General features: G+C 42.8%; 1 protein-coding gene across 3 annotated transcripts; it reads left to right on the top strand.

Moving 5' to 3' along the window:
* The first annotated feature begins 17,623 nt into the window (after positions 1-17,623).
* Positions 17,624-20,586, top strand: tac1 (tachykinin precursor 1). 3 transcript variants are annotated; one of them, XM_085378071.1, is made up of 5 exons: positions 17,624-17,740; positions 18,460-18,562; positions 18,645-18,668; positions 20,405-20,461; positions 20,540-20,586. In XM_085378071.1, the coding sequence occupies exons 1-5, from the start codon at positions 17,624-17,626 to the stop codon at positions 20,584-20,586; spliced, it is 348 nt and encodes a 115-aa protein (XP_085234197.1). The 3 variants fall into 3 exon arrangements, with proteins under 3 accessions (XP_085234197.1, XP_085234196.1, XP_085234198.1); XM_085378070.1 differs by having other exon boundaries at positions 20,537-20,586; XM_085378072.1 differs by lacking the exon at positions 18,645-18,668.
* Positions 20,587-21,268: the final 682 nt, after the last annotated feature.

Here is a 21,268-nt window from a genome sequence, read left to right as displayed (position 1 = left end):
TTTTTAATTTGATTGAACTGAACTGAAAATGGGTGAAAAACATTCCAGTCTTGGAATGAAAAAAACTTCATCATTCAGAAAGTCAGTTCCGTGGGAGTGTCTGAGAGTTTTTCCACCTGGTGTCCGGAACGTCTTGTGTGGAGTTTCTAGCATCTCACCTGGGCCTCATCTGCAAACAATCAGCAGGAGGGCTTCTTCAACCAGCGCTGCCTGCTACTTCTCACCAGTTTTTCCTTTAGTGGTAACTAGGGTTCACCTGTATTCCACTCCTGCTTGTTCCTTCCCTGTGTCTAGATCTCCTCGTTACAATCTTCTGGGCTGACCTCCTGTCGTAATCTCTCTAGCGCTGGTTCTCTGATTCCACTTCCATGGTCTGTTTCCTACTAGGCTCATCATTCTGCCTCCTGCCTGTCACAATGCTTCTGGAAATGCAGAAAATATTCCCTCTCGCTGTTTCACTCCTCACACTTCCATGGATACCCCGACCTGGAAGTAAGCAAACACCACCTCAAACGTATTCACCTTAGCCTCAAACTCCCTTACCCATTCAGTAACCTCTTCTCCCTCTGTTGCAGAATTCCCGTTCCATTGCTCCCTTTGCTTTTCACTCTGGCTCTAGCCACGTTTTCTACTCTCGCCTGTGCAAATAAAAGTCTTATAAATAGTTCACTGTGTGTATTGAGTCTGAATTCAGGTCCAAAACCAGGGTTAATGACAATAAATGGTTATAAACAGTATAAACTGAAGTGCCAGTTCAGAAACATTGTTGTGAAGCACTTACTACTACTTCACTTGTTCTGTCCCTACATTACTGGCTTTGAAAGAAATATGATCTCATTGTTTGAATTGCATTTACCTGATATAATTTAGCTTCATGTAATGGACCCTGTCTTCCTGAGCAGATATGGGCAGTAACGCGTTAATCTGATTACTTTTTTCAACTAACGAGTAAAGTAAGGGATTGCTGTTGCAGAAAAAGTAATAAGATTACACTTACTTTCCCGTAAGCACGCTGCTTTACTGCGTTACAAAACCGTGATTTTGTTTGTGAGACTGTCTTATGACAATGACATAAGCAAGTGCGACGTTCATGGTAACAGACTTGTGCAGATCAACAACATCGAGTGTGGGAGAGAGCATGACCGTGCAGCATTTAAAGCGTGGAAGTACTCACATTACTTTGAGTTTGATTCCGTAAAAAGTGACAAAACATTAGCGTCCTCTGTACAGTGCGTGGGAAGGAAACTTCTTTTAACAGCGAAAAAAAAAACCCTAAACTTCTGAGCAAGTACCTATCACGCTGCCACGGGAATGTGAAATTCACAGAGAAACCCCCGGATCTCCCACTGACATGACCACTGTGGCACCGGGCAAACCTCCACCCACCCCACTCCCGCTAAACAGATTTAAGAGCTACAGGACTTAGTGCTGCTGAGTTTTTGATTTGATTTATTTTCTGCTGTGTTTTACTTGCATCTATTTGAAAGAGTGAGTGTAAACACAAATAAAATATTTTATTTTCTGTGCTGGAATATGCAGAAGATAGGTTTAAATGTTCAGCAATTTCTTCAAGTTAAAGACTGTTGCATATAATTAAATTTTTGCTTGATGCAATGTGCATAAAGTGCATGAAGACTTTTTCATTTGATTACATTTTATATTATGGATTATGCAGAAAAAGTAGAATTGGGCTGAAAGATTTATTGCTTTATTACCTTATTACAGTAATTCGTTACTGATTACTTTTTTCAAGTAACTTAACCAACACTGTTCCTTTTTTTTTTTTTTTTTTTTTTGCCTGTCCCGTTTGGCTCTTTTGCATCAGAATTGTTGTCTAAAGGCAAAGAAAGATGCCCAACGGATTTACTTTACCAAATTGACCATCCCAGCATTGCCGTAATGGTCCATTTGATTCACCTTTTATTGTTTATTTTATTTTCACTTACTGAATACGGGACAGACTTGACTGGGGGAAAGAAGGGGAGAAAGAAAGAGGGAAAGAGAAACAGCTGAGAAGAGGGACGGGGGAGAAGGGCAAAAGACAAAAACCAACAGAACGGGCAGAGAAAAAAAATGCATATATCAATCACCTGGGTCACCTGCTGAGAAAGAAAAAAGAAAACAAGCAGAAGAGAACAAGAGTAATAGAATAAACAACATCACAATGATATATGGGAATATGACAGTAAATACTAAATATTAAACATTATTGTGCAGCACATAAGATCAACAGAACACAGTGTGCTTTGAGGTAGGAGCCAAAAAGGGTGTAGTTTGTGTGTGTGATCACCCGTGTGTACACCTGTGAGCATGGACGCGCTTGTTTCTTAAAAGGTTCCTTCATGTAATGATCTGCTAGAGGGTGTGGGGGGGCCACAGCCCCGTCCTCCAGGGCATGAAGCAGAGATCAAAACTCCAGACATCCAGAGGCCCCCAGAACACAAGAGACCAAGGAAGACCAACAGAGGGGCAGCCGCGCCACTGTCCCAGAAAGAGCTGAGGAGAGTCCCAGATGAGGGCTCACTCAGCAGCCGCGGAGCAGAAGCCAGGGGGAGTTGCAGTGACGTGCCTGTGAGCTCCGCCGGCAGCCAGCTGCGCCTGAGTGACTTCGGAGGTGGCCCGAAGTGGCCACCTCCGAAGTGGCCCGAGCGAGCCCCAGGCTCCTCCTATCCGGAGGAGGTGTCAGAGCTCATCACAGTATAGAAACAGCTTTAGTGAAGGTTACAACCAATGTTCCCTCTAATGTTTCATGTGTCTGAGCGAACACACAAACTCCCTGAGCGTCCCTTGGACCACTGTGAGCAACAGCAGACGTGCACTGTGGTCACACCAGCATCCAATCCATCCAAGTTACATGTTTATTAAAGTAATCAAATTACACCATTTAAATTTATGTTAGACTACTTTTAATTAACTGCTTTAGCCCACTTACAATGAAAATTAAAAAATTTTGTGCAATTTTGAAAACAACTTTCTTTTTTCTTCTTTTTTTTATAAAGCTCTGACTTGTATTATGAGTCTGTGGTCTGGGAGAGAGTCCTGTAACTCTCTGTCTGCAAAATACAGTATATAATGACCAATGTTGGGCAATTAATTATATAGTTACTTCTTCAAAAAAGTAACTGAGTTATGCAAACAACAAAGTTTTTTTCAGCTGTTTACCTAAAAATGCAGCCAAGGCGTTTTTTTAAATAAACATTTCAAACTATTTACAGAACAATCAGCTGTTCTGCATCAAATCTGATGCCACACAAATTATTTGTGCCGCTCCAAAAAATAATTTCTGTCCACTATGAGATGAAGGAGAACAACAGCCTGATACCTGCAGGCCTGACAACAGGAGATGTATCACTGCTGTAACACCTGTAACACTCAGCAGTCGCCTCATTGTTCTGACACACACAACAAAACTATTGACTACATTACACACTGACTACACACTAACTACACAAGATTTGCACTAAATGTTGAAAATCTCTCAAATCTCAAAACACCGCCGTCACCTAAACCTTCCCCCCGTCCTAAACAACTAAATGCCATGTTGCCATATCATTTTTTGATTGGTCCACATGATACATTTTTCGACCAATAGGAAAGGGTGGGGGTTTTTTTGGTTTTGTTTTTGCTCACAGGCGGAGCTTTGAAGCGTTTTCCTTATAAAATGCCGTTTTTACTGTTTCTTCCGGCAGTAAATATAAACAACGACAGTATTCAGGAAGAAAACCAAACATTGCAGATATTTTTATCATAACTCTGGTTTTACGTGGCCGATCAACACAATTTAAAAACTGGTATAAAGTCCACACTTTTTCTGTCAGTTGTTCCATCTGTCCTGCTCACATCTCCAATGGTCGTACACGTTGTCATTAACGTGGCTTCACTCCACAGCAGCTAAAATGGTAAATGGTAAATGGCCTGCTTTTCTAGTCCCTAAGGACCCCAAAGTGCTTCACACTACATTCAGTCATTCACCCATCCACACACACATTCACAAACTGGTGATGGCAGCTACATTGTAGCCACAGCTGCCCTGGGGCGCACTGACAGAGGCGAGGCTGCCGGACACTGGCGCCACCGGGCCCTCTGACCACCACCAGTAGGCAAACGGGGGGTTAGTATCTTGCCCAAGGATATTTGGTATGCAGCCAGGAGGCAGCCTGGGATCCAACCACCGACCTTCTGATTAGTGGCTGACCTGCTCTGCCACCTGAGCTACAGCCACCGGTGTCGGCACATAAGGACGCTGTCATAGCCTGTCAACCACGTTGATTAGCTGCGTATATACGAATGTGAATTGCATTATTGGCTGGACTATGGGATAAGGTGGCATCGTTCTAATCCCATACGGGAGCAGCCAGTCACTCACTGACTAACACTGCAAAACAGAATTGTTAAGGTATTTATTTTAATTTCAATTCAGGTTAGATTTTTTTTCTGTGCGCAACGCAGATTTTCGTGCCAGCAGTGCTCAATTGCGCACGCGCGCAGCTTAGAGGGAACATTGGTTACAAAAAATCTTTTTATGGCCTCTGATGGTGGACGCTGTGCTTGTCCTGCTAGACCTCAGCTCAGCATTCTCTTCCACAGCATGTCTTTATCCTGTCTTCCTTCTCTCTCCCCAACCATTTGCAACATATGGCCATCCCTCCTTGAGCCTGGTTCAGCTAGAGGTTTCTTCCTGTTAAAAGGTTTTCCTTCCCACTGGGTTGGGTTTTTCTTTGTATGTATTATTGTAGGGTCTACCTTACAATATAAAGCGTTTTGAGGCGATTGTGATTTGGTGCCTTGTAAATAAAATGGAATTGAGAGTGTTAGATATGATTCAAACCACTGCAGCGCAGTACCTTTAATACCTACCACATGCTATAAACACTACAATAAAATATTGTGGTCAACTTTATTAAATGCTGAACTGAGATCTAACAGGACAAGCACAGAGTCCACTTTCAAATGCCATAGAAAGATCATTTGTAACCTTCACTAAAGCTGCTTCTATACTGTGATGAGCTCTGACACCTGACTAAAACTCCTCAAATAAGCCATTCCTCTGCAGATGATCTGCTAGCTGCTTTACAGCTGCTCTTTTTTTTTTTTTAATAAAAGGAAGGTTGGAGATTGGTCTCTAATTGTCTAAGACAGCTGGGTCAAGTGATGGCTTTCAAAGTATTGGCTTAATTACTGCCACCTTGAAGTACTAATAGGGTTAGATTAATCATTGATTGAAGCATTAATCAATGGTATGGCTTCTCTGAGCAGTTTTGTAGGAATGGAGTCGCTGATGAATAGATGTGCTGATGGTTTGGAGGAAGCAACCCAGAATAGAGCAATCAGAGAGGAAAAGCATAAATAAATGTCAGCAGTACTGAAAGCAGTCACATACAATATGGATTATTTTTTTCTCTGGTTAAAATTTTATTTGTCGATAGATTAATGAAGTCATAGCTGGTTATGGCTACAGTGCTGAAAAGGGATCGTAAGATGTCCTAGCTCTATCGAGTGCTTTTTCTAAGCTAAATGAAGATCATCTAAATTGGTTAAGATGCCATTTCCTCTCCAGCTTACAGCTTATCTGCTATAAGATGTCCGTTTTAAAGTTATGCCAGGGAGTCGAGCACTTCAGATTTGAGGCTTTCTGTTTAGGAGGAGCCAAAGTATCCAGAGTAGTATCCTGCAAAGCCTTAATATTTGTAATAACAGGACAATCAACATCTGTGAGAGCAGAGACAAAAATGGGTGATATAAACACTTTGAATGGTCAGTTTAACTCAGCACAACACTCCCAAATTAAAAATGCTATTAAACAATCACTCATTGATGGTTTTCTAATTGTTTCTAATGGCAGGATTATATTCTGTTGTGCTAATCTGCAAAACAATATACATTTGTACAAATATTTTCAGTTTGGCATAAAAAATTTTACCTATTGAAATCACATTAAGTCAAAATATTACCATTTACTTGATATTTACTGTCCATGCAGCAAATTCTGTGTCTGAGCTGAAGCTCATTTCCTCTTTATCCCAGACAGTGGATTATCAATATTCCTTTCACATCTTCCCCCGCCCACAAGTGAGCATCCATTATCTAGATGAAGCCCAGGGGACCATCTCCATCAGAAGGTCACAGCAATGTTCATGCAAGCAAACTCAGCACTGAAAGCAATTTAGCCACAAAGGAAAAGAAGTGCATTGCAGAAATTATTTTACTGAAGTAAAGCCACTGTTTGTATTCACAGCACACAACAAAACTGTGTGTTTTGTTATGACCTACTGAGTCAAGGACTCTAATAGGTGTCATGAAGACTGTTGCTCTGTAGTTGTCACAGCTGCCACACAACAGAAATGTCTTGGGTTTGAACCCCGCACGCCTCTGTCTGTTAGTAGTTTGTTACTGGTGCTTGCACAGATTTTCTCTGGGAATTTGACTTATTCTTTGTCATCAGAAAATATTCTAGTTTATTGCTGCCTGTCATGATCATGCACACGCTTTCAAAAAAGATTCTTAATCTCTCTCTTGCAACAAAGATTTATAATCTTTGTTGCAAGAACGTAGACAGTCTAATCGCTGGATGATTGTGCGAGACACTTTCCCCGTGTGAACGTGTGTGAAGAGAGGAGTGAGAGTGAATGTGATTCCCTTCCCAGACTTTCCCTTTGGGCTATTCCCCCACTGTATATATCTGCGCCTGGTGACTTTGTAAATAAATGTTGTTCCTTGTATTGAACTCCGCTCTGCACCCGAGTCCTACTACACACCATGACAGAATCATCCAGCCACGAAATGGACTCAGCAGACCCAGCGACTTCCACTCCTACTCTCGCCACCTTGATAGCAATCTTGGAGCGCCATGAGCAAATGTTTGCTCACATCAGAGGTGAGCTTACAAGCCTTAGACAAGCCGTGGCCCAGTTAACACCTCTGCCGGCATCTCCACCTGCCACCATGTCTCCACCGGCCAAACCAGCTCCCACTGTAAGTGTGTCAGCCTCCACACCCACACCAGTTCATTTTGACAGATTCCTTCCCACTCCTAGACCCTTTACTGGAGAAGTTGGTAAATGTGCCGGATTTCTCACTCAATTCAGTTTCGACAGCAACCTCAAGCGTTTTCTAATGATGGGACTAAAATTGCTTATATCATGCAGCTGCTTCAGGACCGTCTGTGTCTCTGCCTCTGTCTGTGCTTATTGATTCCAGTGCAGAGCAAAATTTCATCTACACCTCCCCTCCCCTAAATTTCTTTAGAGACACTGCCCAGCCGCTCAGTGTTCACGCGCTATCTGGTCAACGCCCGCCCGACATAACTCATGTGTCTGAGCCTCTCTCCCTCTCCCTATCCGGCAACCACACTGAGAGGATTTGTTTTTTCACGTTCAAAGCACCACTCATGCCGCTCGTGTTGGGTCATCCCTGGCTCGTGCTCCATAACCCGCATATTGACTGGGAGAAAGGAAAAGTGATGGGGTAGAGTGTTAACTGTCACATGCATTGCCTCCGGATTAGGGAGGGAGATGAGTGGAAGACTGCGTTTAACACTCCCTTGGGCCACTTTGAATATCTTGTGATGCCCATGGTTAATGATGTGCTCCGTGACTTTGTTAACCGTTGTGTGTTTGTCTATCTGGATGACATTCTCATTTTTTCGAAAACGCTTGCTGAGCATCAGCTGTATGCGGCAGGTCCTTCAACGTCTTCTGGAGAACCAGCTCTTTGTGAAGGGGGAGAAGTGCGAGTTCCATGTGACCTCGGTGGCGTTTTTGGGCTACATTATCGAGCGGGGGAACCTACGGACCGACCTGGAGAAGGTGCAAGCGGTGGTGGAATGGCCGGTTCCTCCCAACTGTCGGCAGTTGCAACGCTTCCTGGGCTTCGCAAATTTCTACAGACGATTCATCCGTGACTTCAGTAGGATTGCTCTTCTGCTTACCAAACTTACCTCTCCCAAAGTTCCGTGTCAGTGGGATTCTGCCGCACAGCGTGCTTTCACTCTGCTCAAAAACAAGTTCTCCACAGCACCCATTCTCCATCAATGGATCTCATTTGGCAGTTTATTGTGGAGGTGGACGCATCGGACTCCGGGGTTGGAGCGGTCCTGTCCCAGCAGGAGGAGGGTAGGCTCCATCCATGTGCTGTCTTTTCTCGACGTCTCTCTCCTGCAGAGCGCAATTATGACATCGGTGACCATGAGCTCGTGGCTATCAAACTCTCCCTGGAGGAGTGGAGACACTGGTTGGAGGAGGCAGCACAGCCATTCATCATGTGGACAGACCACAAGAACCTGGAGTACCTCCGTTCGGCCAAGCGTCTCAATTCCCAGCAGGCCAGGTTGGCTTTATTCTTTACTCACTTTAACTTCACCATCACTTACACTCCCGAAAACGTGAAGCCAGACGCCCTTTCACGGCAGTTCTCCACCTCGGAGTGGGAATCGGACCCCGGGACCATCCTCCCGGCTGCCTGTGTGATTGGGGCTGTCTCTTAGAATCTCTTATCCATGAGGCACAGGAATTGGAGCCGGATCCAGGAACCAGCCCTCCAGGATGCCTTTTTGTGCCTTCCGCTGTCTGTCCTCAGATCCTCCACCAGGACTTCTCCAGCCCCTCCCCACACCAATTCGGCCGTGGTTACACATCTCCTTGGCTTCATCACCGGTTTGCCACCCTCTGCAGGTCACACCACTATACTCACCATTGTCAATTGTTTCTCCAAAGCAGCTCACTTCGTCGCCCTCCTGAAACTGCCTACGGCCTTGGAGATGGCTCGACTCCTCACCACTCACATCTCCAGTCTCCACGGGATCCCCAAGGATGTAGTTTCGGACAGAGGCCCATAGTTCACCTCCAGAGTTTGGAGAGAATTCTGCTCTGCCTTGGGGGCCAAGGTCAGTCTCTCTTCCGGGTTTTATCCACAGAGCAATGGACAGACTGAGCGAGCAAACCAGGAGCTTGAGGCTGCCCTCTATTGTGTCTACTCCCACAACCAGTCCCTCTGAAGTGAACAGCTACCTTGGATAGAGTACGCACACAACAGCCACACCTCCACCGCCACAGGCAAGTCACCTTTTGAAGCATCCTTGGGGTACCAACCGCCTCTGCTTCCCACCATTGAAGGTGAGCACACCGTCCCCTCTGTGCAGGCTCATCTCCGCAGGTGCCGGCGGGCTTGGCGGGCGACTCTGCTCCGCACCAAAGAACAGAATAAGATGCGTGCGGCTCGCCGTCGAACGCCTGCTCCAGAGTATGCTGTGGGCCAACAGATATGGCTGTCCACTCGCTTTGTGCCATTATGGACTGAATCAAAGAAGTTGTCACTTCAGTTTATTGGTCCCTTTGCCATTGACGCCATCATCACCCCTGTGTCTGTACACCTCAAGCTTCCTCGCAACATGCGCATTCACAATGTGTTTCATGTGTTGCAGATCAAGCTGGTGCTCTCCAGCCCGTTGTGCCCTCCATCCAGGCCCCCCTGGCTCGTGGATGGCCAGCTGGTGTACAACATCTCACGCATCATGGACTCCTGACGCCGGGGTAGGGGATTCCAGTACCTGGTAGATTGGGAGGGCTACGGGCTAGAGGAACGCTCCTGGGTGCCTCGGGCAGCTATCCTGGACAAAGGCGTGCTCTCATGCTTTCATCGCAGGGATCCAGGTAAGTCTGGTGGGTCGCCGGAGGCTCGCGTTGGCTGCCCGGCCAGCCCCACAAGGCCACATGTGTTTTTGTGTACGTTCTCCTCTTGCCTCCCCGCCAGGGCGGAGCCCACTGCAGGCTCCTGCCCTCGGCGTGCACACACCTGTGTCTCATCAGGCTCCAATTACGGGTTGGACACTTAAGGCTGGGACGCAGACAGTCTCATCGTTGGATGATTGTGCGAGACACTTTCCCTGGACCCATGACCGACCCGACGTGTGAACGTGTGTGAAGAGAGGAGTGAGGAGGAGTCCCTTCCCAGACTTTCCCTTTGGACTTTGGACCCCCGCTATTTCCCCACTGTATATATCTGCACCTGGTGACTTTATAAACGTTGTTCCTTGCATTGAACTCCGCTCTGCACCTGAGTCCTACTACACACTGTGACATTAAATATAGTTACATGTGAAAAATATTGAAATGACCTACTAATATGGCCAAACACTGTTATAATACAATTAATTGGACCTAAAATTGCAGAAAAGTACCATAATTAGTTGGGCTTTACAAGAGACATGAGGAAATCAGGATAGGACTGTAGAAAGGCATCAATTCAGGACAGAACAGAACAAACAATGCCAGTCCTTTGGTGTGACTTGTGTTCACTGTTCAGTACCAATCAAAACTGGCTGGTCTGCCACTAGCATGCAGATGAGAACAGGTTTGGATAATTTTAGGGAAGAATACCGGCAGCTGCCTGCTCACATTAATACAGTGGTGTGAAAATGTTTTTATGTTTGTCACAGTTTTTAAACAAATTTAAAAACTAAACAAAACTAAAACAAGTAAGCACAAAACACAGCTTCTAAATGAAGGGGTTTGTTATTCAATTAGTTCAGCCACATTGGAGGGTTTTTGAGCATGAACCGCCTTTTTATGGTCATGCTCAATCAGATTCAGGTCAGGACTTTGACTAGGTCCTCCAAAGTCTGTTTTGGCTCATTGTCCTGCTGCAGAACCCAAGTGTGCTTCAGCTTCTGGTCAGGAAAAGATGGCTAGACAGTCTCCTTCAAGATGTTTTGGTAGGCAGCAGAATTCATGGCTCCATTTACCACACCAAGTCTTCCAGGTTCTGAGGCAGCAACACAGCTCCAGACCATAAGACTGATGGTCTGAAATGCTCTGTTGCTTTTACACCAGATGTAATGGAACACACCTTCCAAAAACTTCACCTTTTGTCTCATCAGTCCACAAAGTATTTTCCCAAAGGTCTTAGGTATCTTCAAAATATTTTCTGGCAAAACTGAGATGAACCTTTATGTTCCTTTTGCTCAGAACTGGTTTTTGTCTTGGAACTCTGACATGCAGGCCAGCTTTGCCTTAATATATTTCTAATGGTAAATGGTAAATGGCCTGTATTTGTATAGCGCTTTACTAGTCCCCATAGCTTTAGAGATGGCTTTATGATACATTCCAGACTGAGAGCTCCCAATTACTTTGTTTCTCATTTGTTCCTGAATTTCCTTGGTTCGCTGCATGATGTCTGTCTTTTGAGGATCTTTTGGTCGACCCTGCTTTGTCAGGCATGTCCTTTTAAAGTGATTTTTTTAATTCTTTATTGAGAACAGGTGTGGCAGTAGTCAGACCTGGGTGTGACTACTTAGAAACCAGCAGTCAAACTGAAAACTAACCTTTAATTAAGATGCATGCAGAGTATCCACAGAGGGGGGAAAAACCCAACAAAATCCAAACTTCTTTAGAAAAGGGAGCACACAAGAGGAGGTTAATAAATGACCTGAAAAAGAACAAAGGAAATAATACAAAGGAAGCAGAACTAAATGCAACACACAGTAGTTGATTATGGAACTGTGTGTTTGTGTGTGCTCAGCAAACCTATAAAATATGAGACAATATTGTGTGAGACTTTCTGGAGTCCAAGTATGGTCTGTGATCACTTTAATGGGCAATAATCTAAACCAGCGGTCTCCAACCTTTTTTGCGCCACGGACCAGTTTATGCCCGACAATATTTTCATGGACCAGCCTTTATGGTGTCGCGGATAAATACAACAAAATAAAACTAGTACCGGTACCGAAAAAAAGAAAATTTATTCATAACACACGTGAAAAGACCAAGGAAAACTGAGTAAACGATAAAAACGATAACAAAATAACGCTGAAAACCGATAAAAACCCTGAAAACCATACATTTCACACCTGAGCCTCAACTCTCGCGGCCCGGTACCAAACGACTCACGGACCGGTACCGGACCGAGGCCCGGGGGTTGGGGACCGCTGATCTAAACCAGTTCATTAGCTATCTATAGCGTAGTCTTTTGGTTAAATTGAAATGCATAAGTACCAACCAAGAGACCTGCTGCACCAGTTTGGCAAAACTAGATTTAGAGAACATTTTCTAATGTTTAAGGAGATTATGCTAAGGCTGCTAAGGAATACAGAAACCACAAGATTGGTTTTGGAGGCTGATAGAGTCTGATAGAACCCATGTTAGGTAGTTTCCAGTGCTTTCACAAAACACTTTGTTTCAAACCAAGAAGATGCTACATCGTCATCACTGCAACAGCTAATTTTCACAAGACAGTTCTGAAGCAGTTCTGAAGAAATTGTCCAAAATGTGTTGGTACCCTGAGGCCTTCAGAATTCAACTGGAACTAGAAGCCGGAGTCCAACTCCTGAAAAACAGCCCCACACCATAACATCTCCATCCACCAAATGTCTACACTGCTCTAGAGCCCAGTGGTGGTGTGCTTTAAATAATCTGACATTTTGCATTGTGCTTGGTCATGTAAGGCTTGGATCCATGAAGCTCTCTATGCACTGTTCTTGAGCTAATCTAAAGGTCATATGAAGTTTGGAGGTCTGTAGCAATTGACTCTGCCGAAAGTAACTCTGCGCACTATGCACCTCAACATACCCAGGTGATCCTAGACTGTACAGAGCTGAGGTGGCAAACACAATCTGATTCACTCATACCAAGTGAAATGTACTTTTCATACAAATCCCACTGCACCGTGAAAGCCTTATTTGACATAGCTGCAGTGACATTCATCTCTGATCTGTATGGTGGTTCGCTTAGTGATAAGGAGCTATCCAAGCAATCATGCATTGCTGAGAGGTTGACATGGCACTGATGCTAGATAATTTCTTTCTAATCAGTAGCTGTTGTAAATGCAAGGTGCTCTGCCCACCTTTTCTATTTAAACAGGAGCAAACGCCAGCATACCAGGTTAAGAATACACCTGCCATAGTCAAACTGAGAGTACATGTGAAGAGAGTCATTCTGAAGGTAAAATAGAACAAACTTTTTGATGACATCGTCGCCTTATCACATGCCTACAATATAAACAACTGCTTGCATATATGCTGTCAAATTACCAGAACACAGCATAGGTTTAAAAAATTAGTTTAGTGAAACCACATGGCCTGCAGCTGAGGCCAATATTGTAGCGTTTCCGCCCCTCAGCTGACAAAACCTAACTGCACAATTGATACTTGAGTGCTGATAGTTGAGTTCTATTGATAGTTCTAATTCATTGGAAATGTTATACTAATGCACTATATTACTATGCAGATGCATACTATGCAAAAAATATGAATCAAAATTATAATAAAATAAAACACTTTTTGTTACATAAGCCAGACAGGTAGCTTGGCATAAATATGCAGAAAAAAAATGATCAGCTTTTTCTCTGATTGGTCTTTGCACGTCTATCAGTGTATAATTTTTGCACATAGTAGTTCTCCTGTGCCTACACACACACACACAACCACTGCATCCCACTGATGAGCAGTTGTCCTTGCACTTGCCAGTAATACGCATGGCTCTTCTTTAGTGTAGGCAAACCAGATTCCATCTGCACATATTTGCAGTCAATAATGTTTTGTACACTGAGGCATTTCAGTTCAACAAGACAAGAAATATCTGTAAGCATCAGGAGATGCAGGGAGGCGAGGGCAGTGGGGTGAACGAATAGACCACAGAGTGAGTAGTTAACATTCCTTAGCCTACTATACTCAGCGGTTATTGTGGGCTTTATTTCGGCACTCTTCTCGTGTCTGCTTTCTACTTTATTCCTTTCATGATGCACTCTGCAAGTGAAGACCTCTGCCCTCTGACATGACACACCTCACAAAACCATCATAGCGGAAAGGGCCAGTGCATAAAAGAGGACCAATGCAGATTCAGGCGGAGGCACAACAAATAGATTTTCAGCAAAGCTTTGTTTACAAACACAAGGTAAATACTTAAGTTCAGGGAACATGAGACGTGAAAGTCCAGCCTGAGAGATAAAGTGATCCAAGGTGAACGTGGCAAGAGGGTAAGCAGACGAAGAGAAACGGAAACAGAGCATGAGCCAGTGGTGTGAGATTCACAGGAGTGACCAGCGTCGACGCAAGTTAGGTTCTTGCCAGGTTGGAGCAATGGAGAAAATACAAGGAGACACAAGGTAGGCAAAACAGGAACTTAAAATGTGTTGGCCAAAATCCAAAATGGGTTAGAAGACAAACTGGCGAGGACTAGTTGTTAGCACTGGTCTTAAATACTGCCATCTCTGGTCAAGGCTACCAGCTCATAAGACAGAACACTTCCCTCCTGCACCCGGCCATCATTATGGTCACAAGTGGCGTGTCCTCAATATTACATTTTGTGTATGATTCTGTTATTCTGAACATGCAGAGATCTGGTAATGGATCCACTCCTGAAAAAAAAAGTTTATGATATTAATGTAAGGAACAAGGTTCTTATATTGAACAACAAAAATAAGAACAACTAAAAAAATAAAGTGTGAAACACTGGTGCATAAAATAAAAATTGCGATACACACCTATGTGACTCAGTCAGTTGCCTTCTCAATGTGTAATTTATGTAAATTATAAATTATTACCCATTCTGAACTTATAAAATCTTGCTTCTGACATATGTATACCAACATGCATTTCTTACATAGTAAACCAAATTTTACAAATCAAAGTAGAACATGCAATTAGAGAAATGGCATTGGGATTGTTGCTACTGGCAGATTCAGTCTGTAGCTTCACTAATGATGTGATGGCTCATCAGGTGTGCCTAGTAAAGTGGCAGTGGTCTTAAAATTGAGTTATGTTTGAGTTACCTAGTGATGAGGACTGATAAGAATTTAGTGACTCTGTGTTGGAGGTATTTCCACTCTTTGTTGTGATGGATGTTGGGGTCATTACCCAAAAAAGTAATTATTGCACATATTACATTGAACACTTTTCTCAAAAATAATGCAGCACAGTGCTTAATTACTCCCAGGAGAAAGTAATTCCTTATATTACTCATTAAATTACTTTAATGTGATGCCATAAAATGACCTAAAAGGCATTGTCTCATAATTTATCCCTGTACTTATGAGGCCACACATATGAGCTTTCTCTTGGTATTACACAAAGCCCACAGCACAAAGCAAAGACGAAAACTAGCATAAAGAGACTTACAGTGATTGTTACAGTGATCGCTACTTTAGAAACATGAACAGGAAGAAACAGCCTGATTGATCATCCATTTGTTTTATGTTGAGAGTGAGTGTTCAGAGTGTGGCTGTTGGGCTGGGGGTGGCATTCACTCAGCTGTAATGCCACTCTTGATTATCTAAGTATACATGCTGTGTGTTGCAGGTGTTTTCCAAAGAGCTGAAGTTCAGTGGTTGTAATAATTTCTGTCATTCAAGGTTTGTATTCAAAATGCACTCACCGACGGGCAGGGCAGAGATAGATTTTGGTAGCCTGACTGGAAAAATCGCTAGCCCCAGGACGTCGGGCTAGCGATTTTGCGAGCCCTGTATCTGATTGAGGAATCACTCATCTTTGGAAAAGAGAGTTTATTACAGAGAAATGGCTCTTTCAAAATAAAAGCTATACTATACGCTTCTTCTGGGCTATATTCTCAGCAGCATATTAAACATATCAGGTCCCCATAAGGAGAATCCTGTGCTAACGGCTGTCTAAATGACTCGGGTAAAGTTTGTAGCATGCGTGCTTGTTGTTTTTGTCTGCTTCCACTTGTCTTTGCACTAGGATGATGTCGGCGTAAATGTGCAGTCATATTCGTTGTGTTCCCACTAGTGCTGTCAGCGTTAATCTCATTAAAATGACGTTAATGCCATAACGCGGCAAATCTCCGTTAACGAGCTACCGCGGATCGCCCCGTACGTGGGGCTGGACGGCGTCAACACGTTAACGAACTAACTGCGCTAACGCAGTAGTTCCCACCAATGTAATTGAGCATTGCATGGCACATCCGACATACTGATCAGAGCCTCTACTTCACTCATCATCCAAGGTTTTCGCTTCGGAAAAACCCAAATGGTTTTAGTCACTGTCACATTCTCTGCACAGCACTTAATATAGAAAAGGACAGAGTGAATGAAGGTCTCCAGGTCCTGCTGCTAGAGCTGGATCAGGTCTGAATTGGACTCTGTGCTTATGTGCTTCAGGACTGGTGCTATATGCTTTACCATAAAGGAAAGTTTAAGCCTAATCTTAAAAGTAGAGGCAACAATACAAAGTCCTCAGTGCATTGCAGGAGGACGCAGTGAAAAGGCATAAAAAACACAAAAACCCCAAAAGGTGCACAGTAGTTGGGTGCGCTGTGCTGCTGAATATGTCCGTACACACTGCCATCTTGTTGGGGTTTTTTTGCAACTTTTCAAGTGTAAGTCAATGGCATTTCAATACATTTTCCCAGTCAACTATAAATTCACCTAATTTCAATATAATTTCCCAGTCAGCCATAGATGAATGACTTTGAGAGGGGTCCAATGGAACAGTTGATAATAGTTTTCATTTCCCGGTCAACTATGAATCCATTACTTTTCAATGCCTTTGTTGTCGCCTGGTCAACTATAAACAGATCAATAATCATTCAGTTATAACACGACAACTTTGAATCAATGTTATTCCACTGTCATTGCTGTTACACTGTCATGTGTCATCTGTTTTAATATGGATTTTAGTATATTTTGGCCATAATGAGGATTCAGATGAAAAATCCACATTAATTCAATCTCATCTTGCTCTCTGGGAAAGATGAAAACCAGCCCCGAAAGACTTCAAACGATCACCACGGTGATTGTACTGTAGAAACGGAGGCTGCAGTCTGTCTGTTCATCCATTTGTTACGTGCTGAAGTTCAGGGTCTGGCGGCTGGGCTTGGGTTGACAAACACTCAGCTTTTACATTACTCCCATTTCTTGGCTAGCTTAGCGTTTGCATGCTGTCTGTGGAGATGCTTGCTAGGAGTTCTATTGCATAATGCAGATGCTTTTTGCACTACACTCACGCACTCTCCTCCTTTGGTGCAATAAAAATTCATGAATAAATGATAAATTAAATGTTAAATACAAATGTTCTTAAACTGAGCATTAGGTAGAAATATCCCTGCAACACTGGCCTCCATCAAAAGTATTCAAACAATGAAAAAACGTTAAATCAAATGGCCCAGACATGTTGGAGCTACTTTGAAGTTTTTGGCTCTATGACAAGGAAAAGCGGACTTTTCACCGTGACTGAAAGCTGGATAACAGTACTTTCTGACGTCACCGCCATTCTTCATAATAGTGACGGTGAAGTCCGGTGACGCACAACAGGTTCTGATCACTGCGCTTAACAGGCTGCTTACCGAAACTTCACTCAAGTAATCATAGTACTGCTAAGGCGTTACTTAGCAACACTATTCACACTGGTATATAGGAGCGTACGGATCGGAGACCGTACGAAACAAACAGCTCCAGAAGCTGAGTGCGCAGACAGCGCTGGAGATAGTGCTGTGACACGGGCTACGCGCTATGGACTACTGTTGATTTGTTGAGGAAGAAACAGCGCACACTCCAGCTCCTTCTGGTGCTCACACACCTGTTTCATTCACCTCGCTTTATTTCTGCTGATAACTGTTATCGTGATACATTGGGCATTAGAGTGCTTGTTGTTGTACAGTGAGAGAAAACCTGCGAGATCATGAAGTCTCTGCTTGTAGCAGTTTTAATGGTTCTCATCACCGCCGCCCAAGTTTCCGGCGAAGAAAATGACCCAAAAGAGGACACTGATTACTGGACGAGCACTAATCAAATCCAGGTATTTATTCAGACTTATACTCTCTCCTTAATAATTCATAAATACTACTATTTAAGTAGCTCATCTTTTAGTCTCCTTCAGTGGATGAAAGCAGAATAAATTTATGTACCGCCTAACAGGCATAAGGAAATTAGTTTGACTTAAGTTTTTTTTCTTGCTTTTTGTGAGAACAAAGACATCCCTTTACAGAAGTATGTTAAACCCCAGCGTCACACTGTAGGTTGCATATTTGTATTTTAAAAGATATTAAAATTACATGTATACACAAATTTACTGAACAGGTGTATATAAAGGCTTATATATTAGCTTAATCACACTTTAGGAGCGACTGTCGGCACTTTGTCATAATGGGCATCGTCACTCTGTGCGGGACATTAGTAGCGCAAAGATCCATATTGCCAGTCACAATGATGCGTACTGCACGAATATAATCCTGAGATGGAAACAGAAAATGGCAAGAAAAGATCCAAATACATTCTGCTTTACTCAGTGTATTTTATGTGGGTGGACCGGTGGGTGGGTCTTTCAGCTAATATTGATTAAGATAAGGTTCTGGCAGAATTCCGCTTTATTCTCTTGTTATAATGACACGAGCAGGTAGATATGGTATTAACACAGTTGAGGTATAGTTTGATGACGCAAAATTTTTATAAAGATAAGATCCACTCTCACTCCACTCTGCCTCTCAGTGTAAGCATTGCTTCTCTCCCTCCACTCAGAATGGCTGGATTTCCGACAACCCGTTCAGAGAAGCCCTGCTGAGACTGACAAGAAAGCCAAAGCCACGTCAGTTTATCGGTCTGATGGGGAGGCGCTCTATGGGTAAGAGCTATTTCTTAATAAAAGTACTTCTCCTATGCATCAGTTATGCTAACCTTTCATTTTTACTTTCATCCTCCCACAGCAAACACACAGATCACCCGCAAAAGTAAGTCCTGAAGTCCTTATAGCTAGAGCAATTTTCCCGCTCTTTAATTAAAACTCGGAACAAAAAGACCTAACCCCTTTGCCAATAGCTCGAGATATGTGGCCAGTTACCTCAGAGCTTTGACTGGCGCAAGCTGGTACGCTGCTCATTTGTGCACAAATCAGCATGCACAACGCAAAAATGAATTTTAACATAACAAAATAAAGCTCAGGTAAAAATAAAGCTAAATAAAAAATTACGATTTTAAAACAAATATAAATATCAGTATGTACAGTAGTGGAAATAGGCAAATATGAATATTATTGCCAAATAAAATTGATGAATAGCTACAACCATCTATTACAGTGATAAGTTAACAAGAATTAAATAATCACTTTGAATTTACCACCATATCACTTGTGTGAATTATAAGTAATCCTGTTACAGTATCACTTTTAATTTAATAGAGAATAAATTACTAGTGATAATGTAATAATCCTCCCATGTGGTAAAATGAGACTGCTCTGTGGCGACCAATCAGAGACGTATACATCAGGTGGGATGTATTACTCATAATGGTGAGGGATTTCTTCAGCATTCTCCTCTTAGACACCTCTACCTGAGTCTTCAAGTTTTACTCCCAGAATCAGTCTTGATTAAGATTAATTTGTTCAGTTTGTTGACATTAGCAGCTTTCATCCTGCCGAACACTCCTGCATAGAACACCACACTTGCCACCACAGAGTGATGGCAAGTGATGTAAACAGCAAAGCCTTACAAATGTAACGTCCTGAGCCTTTTAGTAGATACAGGTCGCACAGATTCTGCTTCATGTCTCATCCATGAAATAAACCCTTTTAAATGGATGGAAGGGCATTAAAAAGCATTCAGGACATTAACCCATAAAAGCCCAGATACATTTTTACTGCCAGGAAAACTATGGGAGAGTCAGTGTTTAAGCTTTAACAGGAACTTTCCTCAGTGTGTGAAGGGACGAGGTTCTTTAATATCACAAGCAAAGGCAAGTGTGCAAGGGTCAGATGGACTTGTGTGTTTTTCTCTAATAATGTGCATTTTGACTGAGACTAAAGGCAAAAGAAAATACATTGAGTTTATAAATGTACGGAGACAGTGGGTGGAGAGGTGTACACAGCTGTGACAGCTCTACAGATATCAGCTCGCTCCACAAAAGTGGAAGGCCTTTGTTCCACAAACAGAGCATGGAGCAGAAAAAGCACAAATTCCACTTGCCCACCGTGTTTGTGTCTGTGGGCAAGAAATGCACACTTTCCCAGGGTTTAATTAACATACACCCACCAAAGATTTTTTTTCCTAATGTTCTTTGAACTCATTAATTAGTGAGTAAAGAAGGTGGTCCAGGGGAGACGCCTGTGTGAGACAAAGAGGGAAAAGATAAAGAGCCATGAGGAGGAGGGGATTTTCTCTTTCCTCTGTCATGGTTTGCGTTTCATCTGAATTAGTCACCTACTCAGTGATGCACTCAGTGCAGCGTAAGTAAGCAGACAGCTAATTTATCCCTGTAATGCAGGACCTGCTGTAAAACAATCATGTGGACATGTGGCCGTTCAGTTGAACTGTTCATGTTTCAACAGAAAGTCTTTAATACTAACAGAAAGAAACCAGAAAGACACAATTCATTGTTTTGTCGATGGCTCAAGAGACATTACAGTTTTCTTGTTGTAGTTAGATGAATGAGACATTCAGTGTTGTCTTATCTCAATGTCTTTCCTATGAAGGACATAAAGTGAACTCCTTCGTTGGACTGATGGGGAAGAGGAGCCAAGAGGAGCCAGGTCAGTTCACTTAACGAGGTTTCATTTTCTGAAAAACAAACTGAATCCTTAAGATGGCATTTTCCCCTTTTTCAGCAGAGTCTTATAACTGGAACACAATAGAGATGTATGACAAGCGCCGCTAAACAGCTGTCACCTCTCTGCTTCTCATCAAATATTCTTCAGCCACGGCACGGGGACCGGATGTTGGTTTTGTTTTTCTCCAAACCGCATATAGCTGTTAGCTCATTTAAAAGATTGCATTTTTCATACTGTAGTGAAATAGCAGTTCTGTATTTGTGTCAGTTTGATCTGTTTCGGTAGAAGAAAGAGTGGAGTTTGAGGAAGTGTCATTATAAATGTTAATTTCCACTACCTGCCAGTTTTCTGAACAATGTGCTGATAGTTTCACTTCATTGTGCCTCACAACTGATTGTTTTTTGCTAATACAACAAAATAGCACAGGTGCTCATTTTGGCTTTCGAGTGACTTATAGAAGCTGCCTTGTTCTTCATCTGCATATGTTGTGATGTATTAAAATAATGTTAAAAATTGTATTAAAATTATTTTATCACTGGTTCAGTCTTAAGCTTGTACAGTGCAAATCAGTACTCAGTTAATCTAGATGGATGGTGCTAGGGCAGACTCTGATGGTAAACAGTGGTACTGCATGAAATATAAATGAAGTAAACAGTTTCTGTTGCAACAGGAAATTTTATTTTAGCGTCAATTAATGTAAAACACAGAAAAATAGAGACAGATAAAAGATTAGTTAAGAGAGAAATACAAATGCAATACTGCCTAGTGCAAACATGATTCAATAAACTA

This window comes from Diplotaxodon limnothrissa, linkage group LG18, assembly GCF_057381915.1.
Source record: "Diplotaxodon limnothrissa isolate DT_005_m linkage group LG18, D_limnothrissa_male_GT1.1, whole genome shotgun sequence".
Lineage (NCBI taxonomy): Eukaryota > Metazoa > Chordata > Actinopteri > Cichliformes > Cichlidae > Diplotaxodon > Diplotaxodon limnothrissa.
Note: the sequence above shows the minus strand (reverse complement) of the source record. Positions and strands in the feature narration are given on the sequence as shown.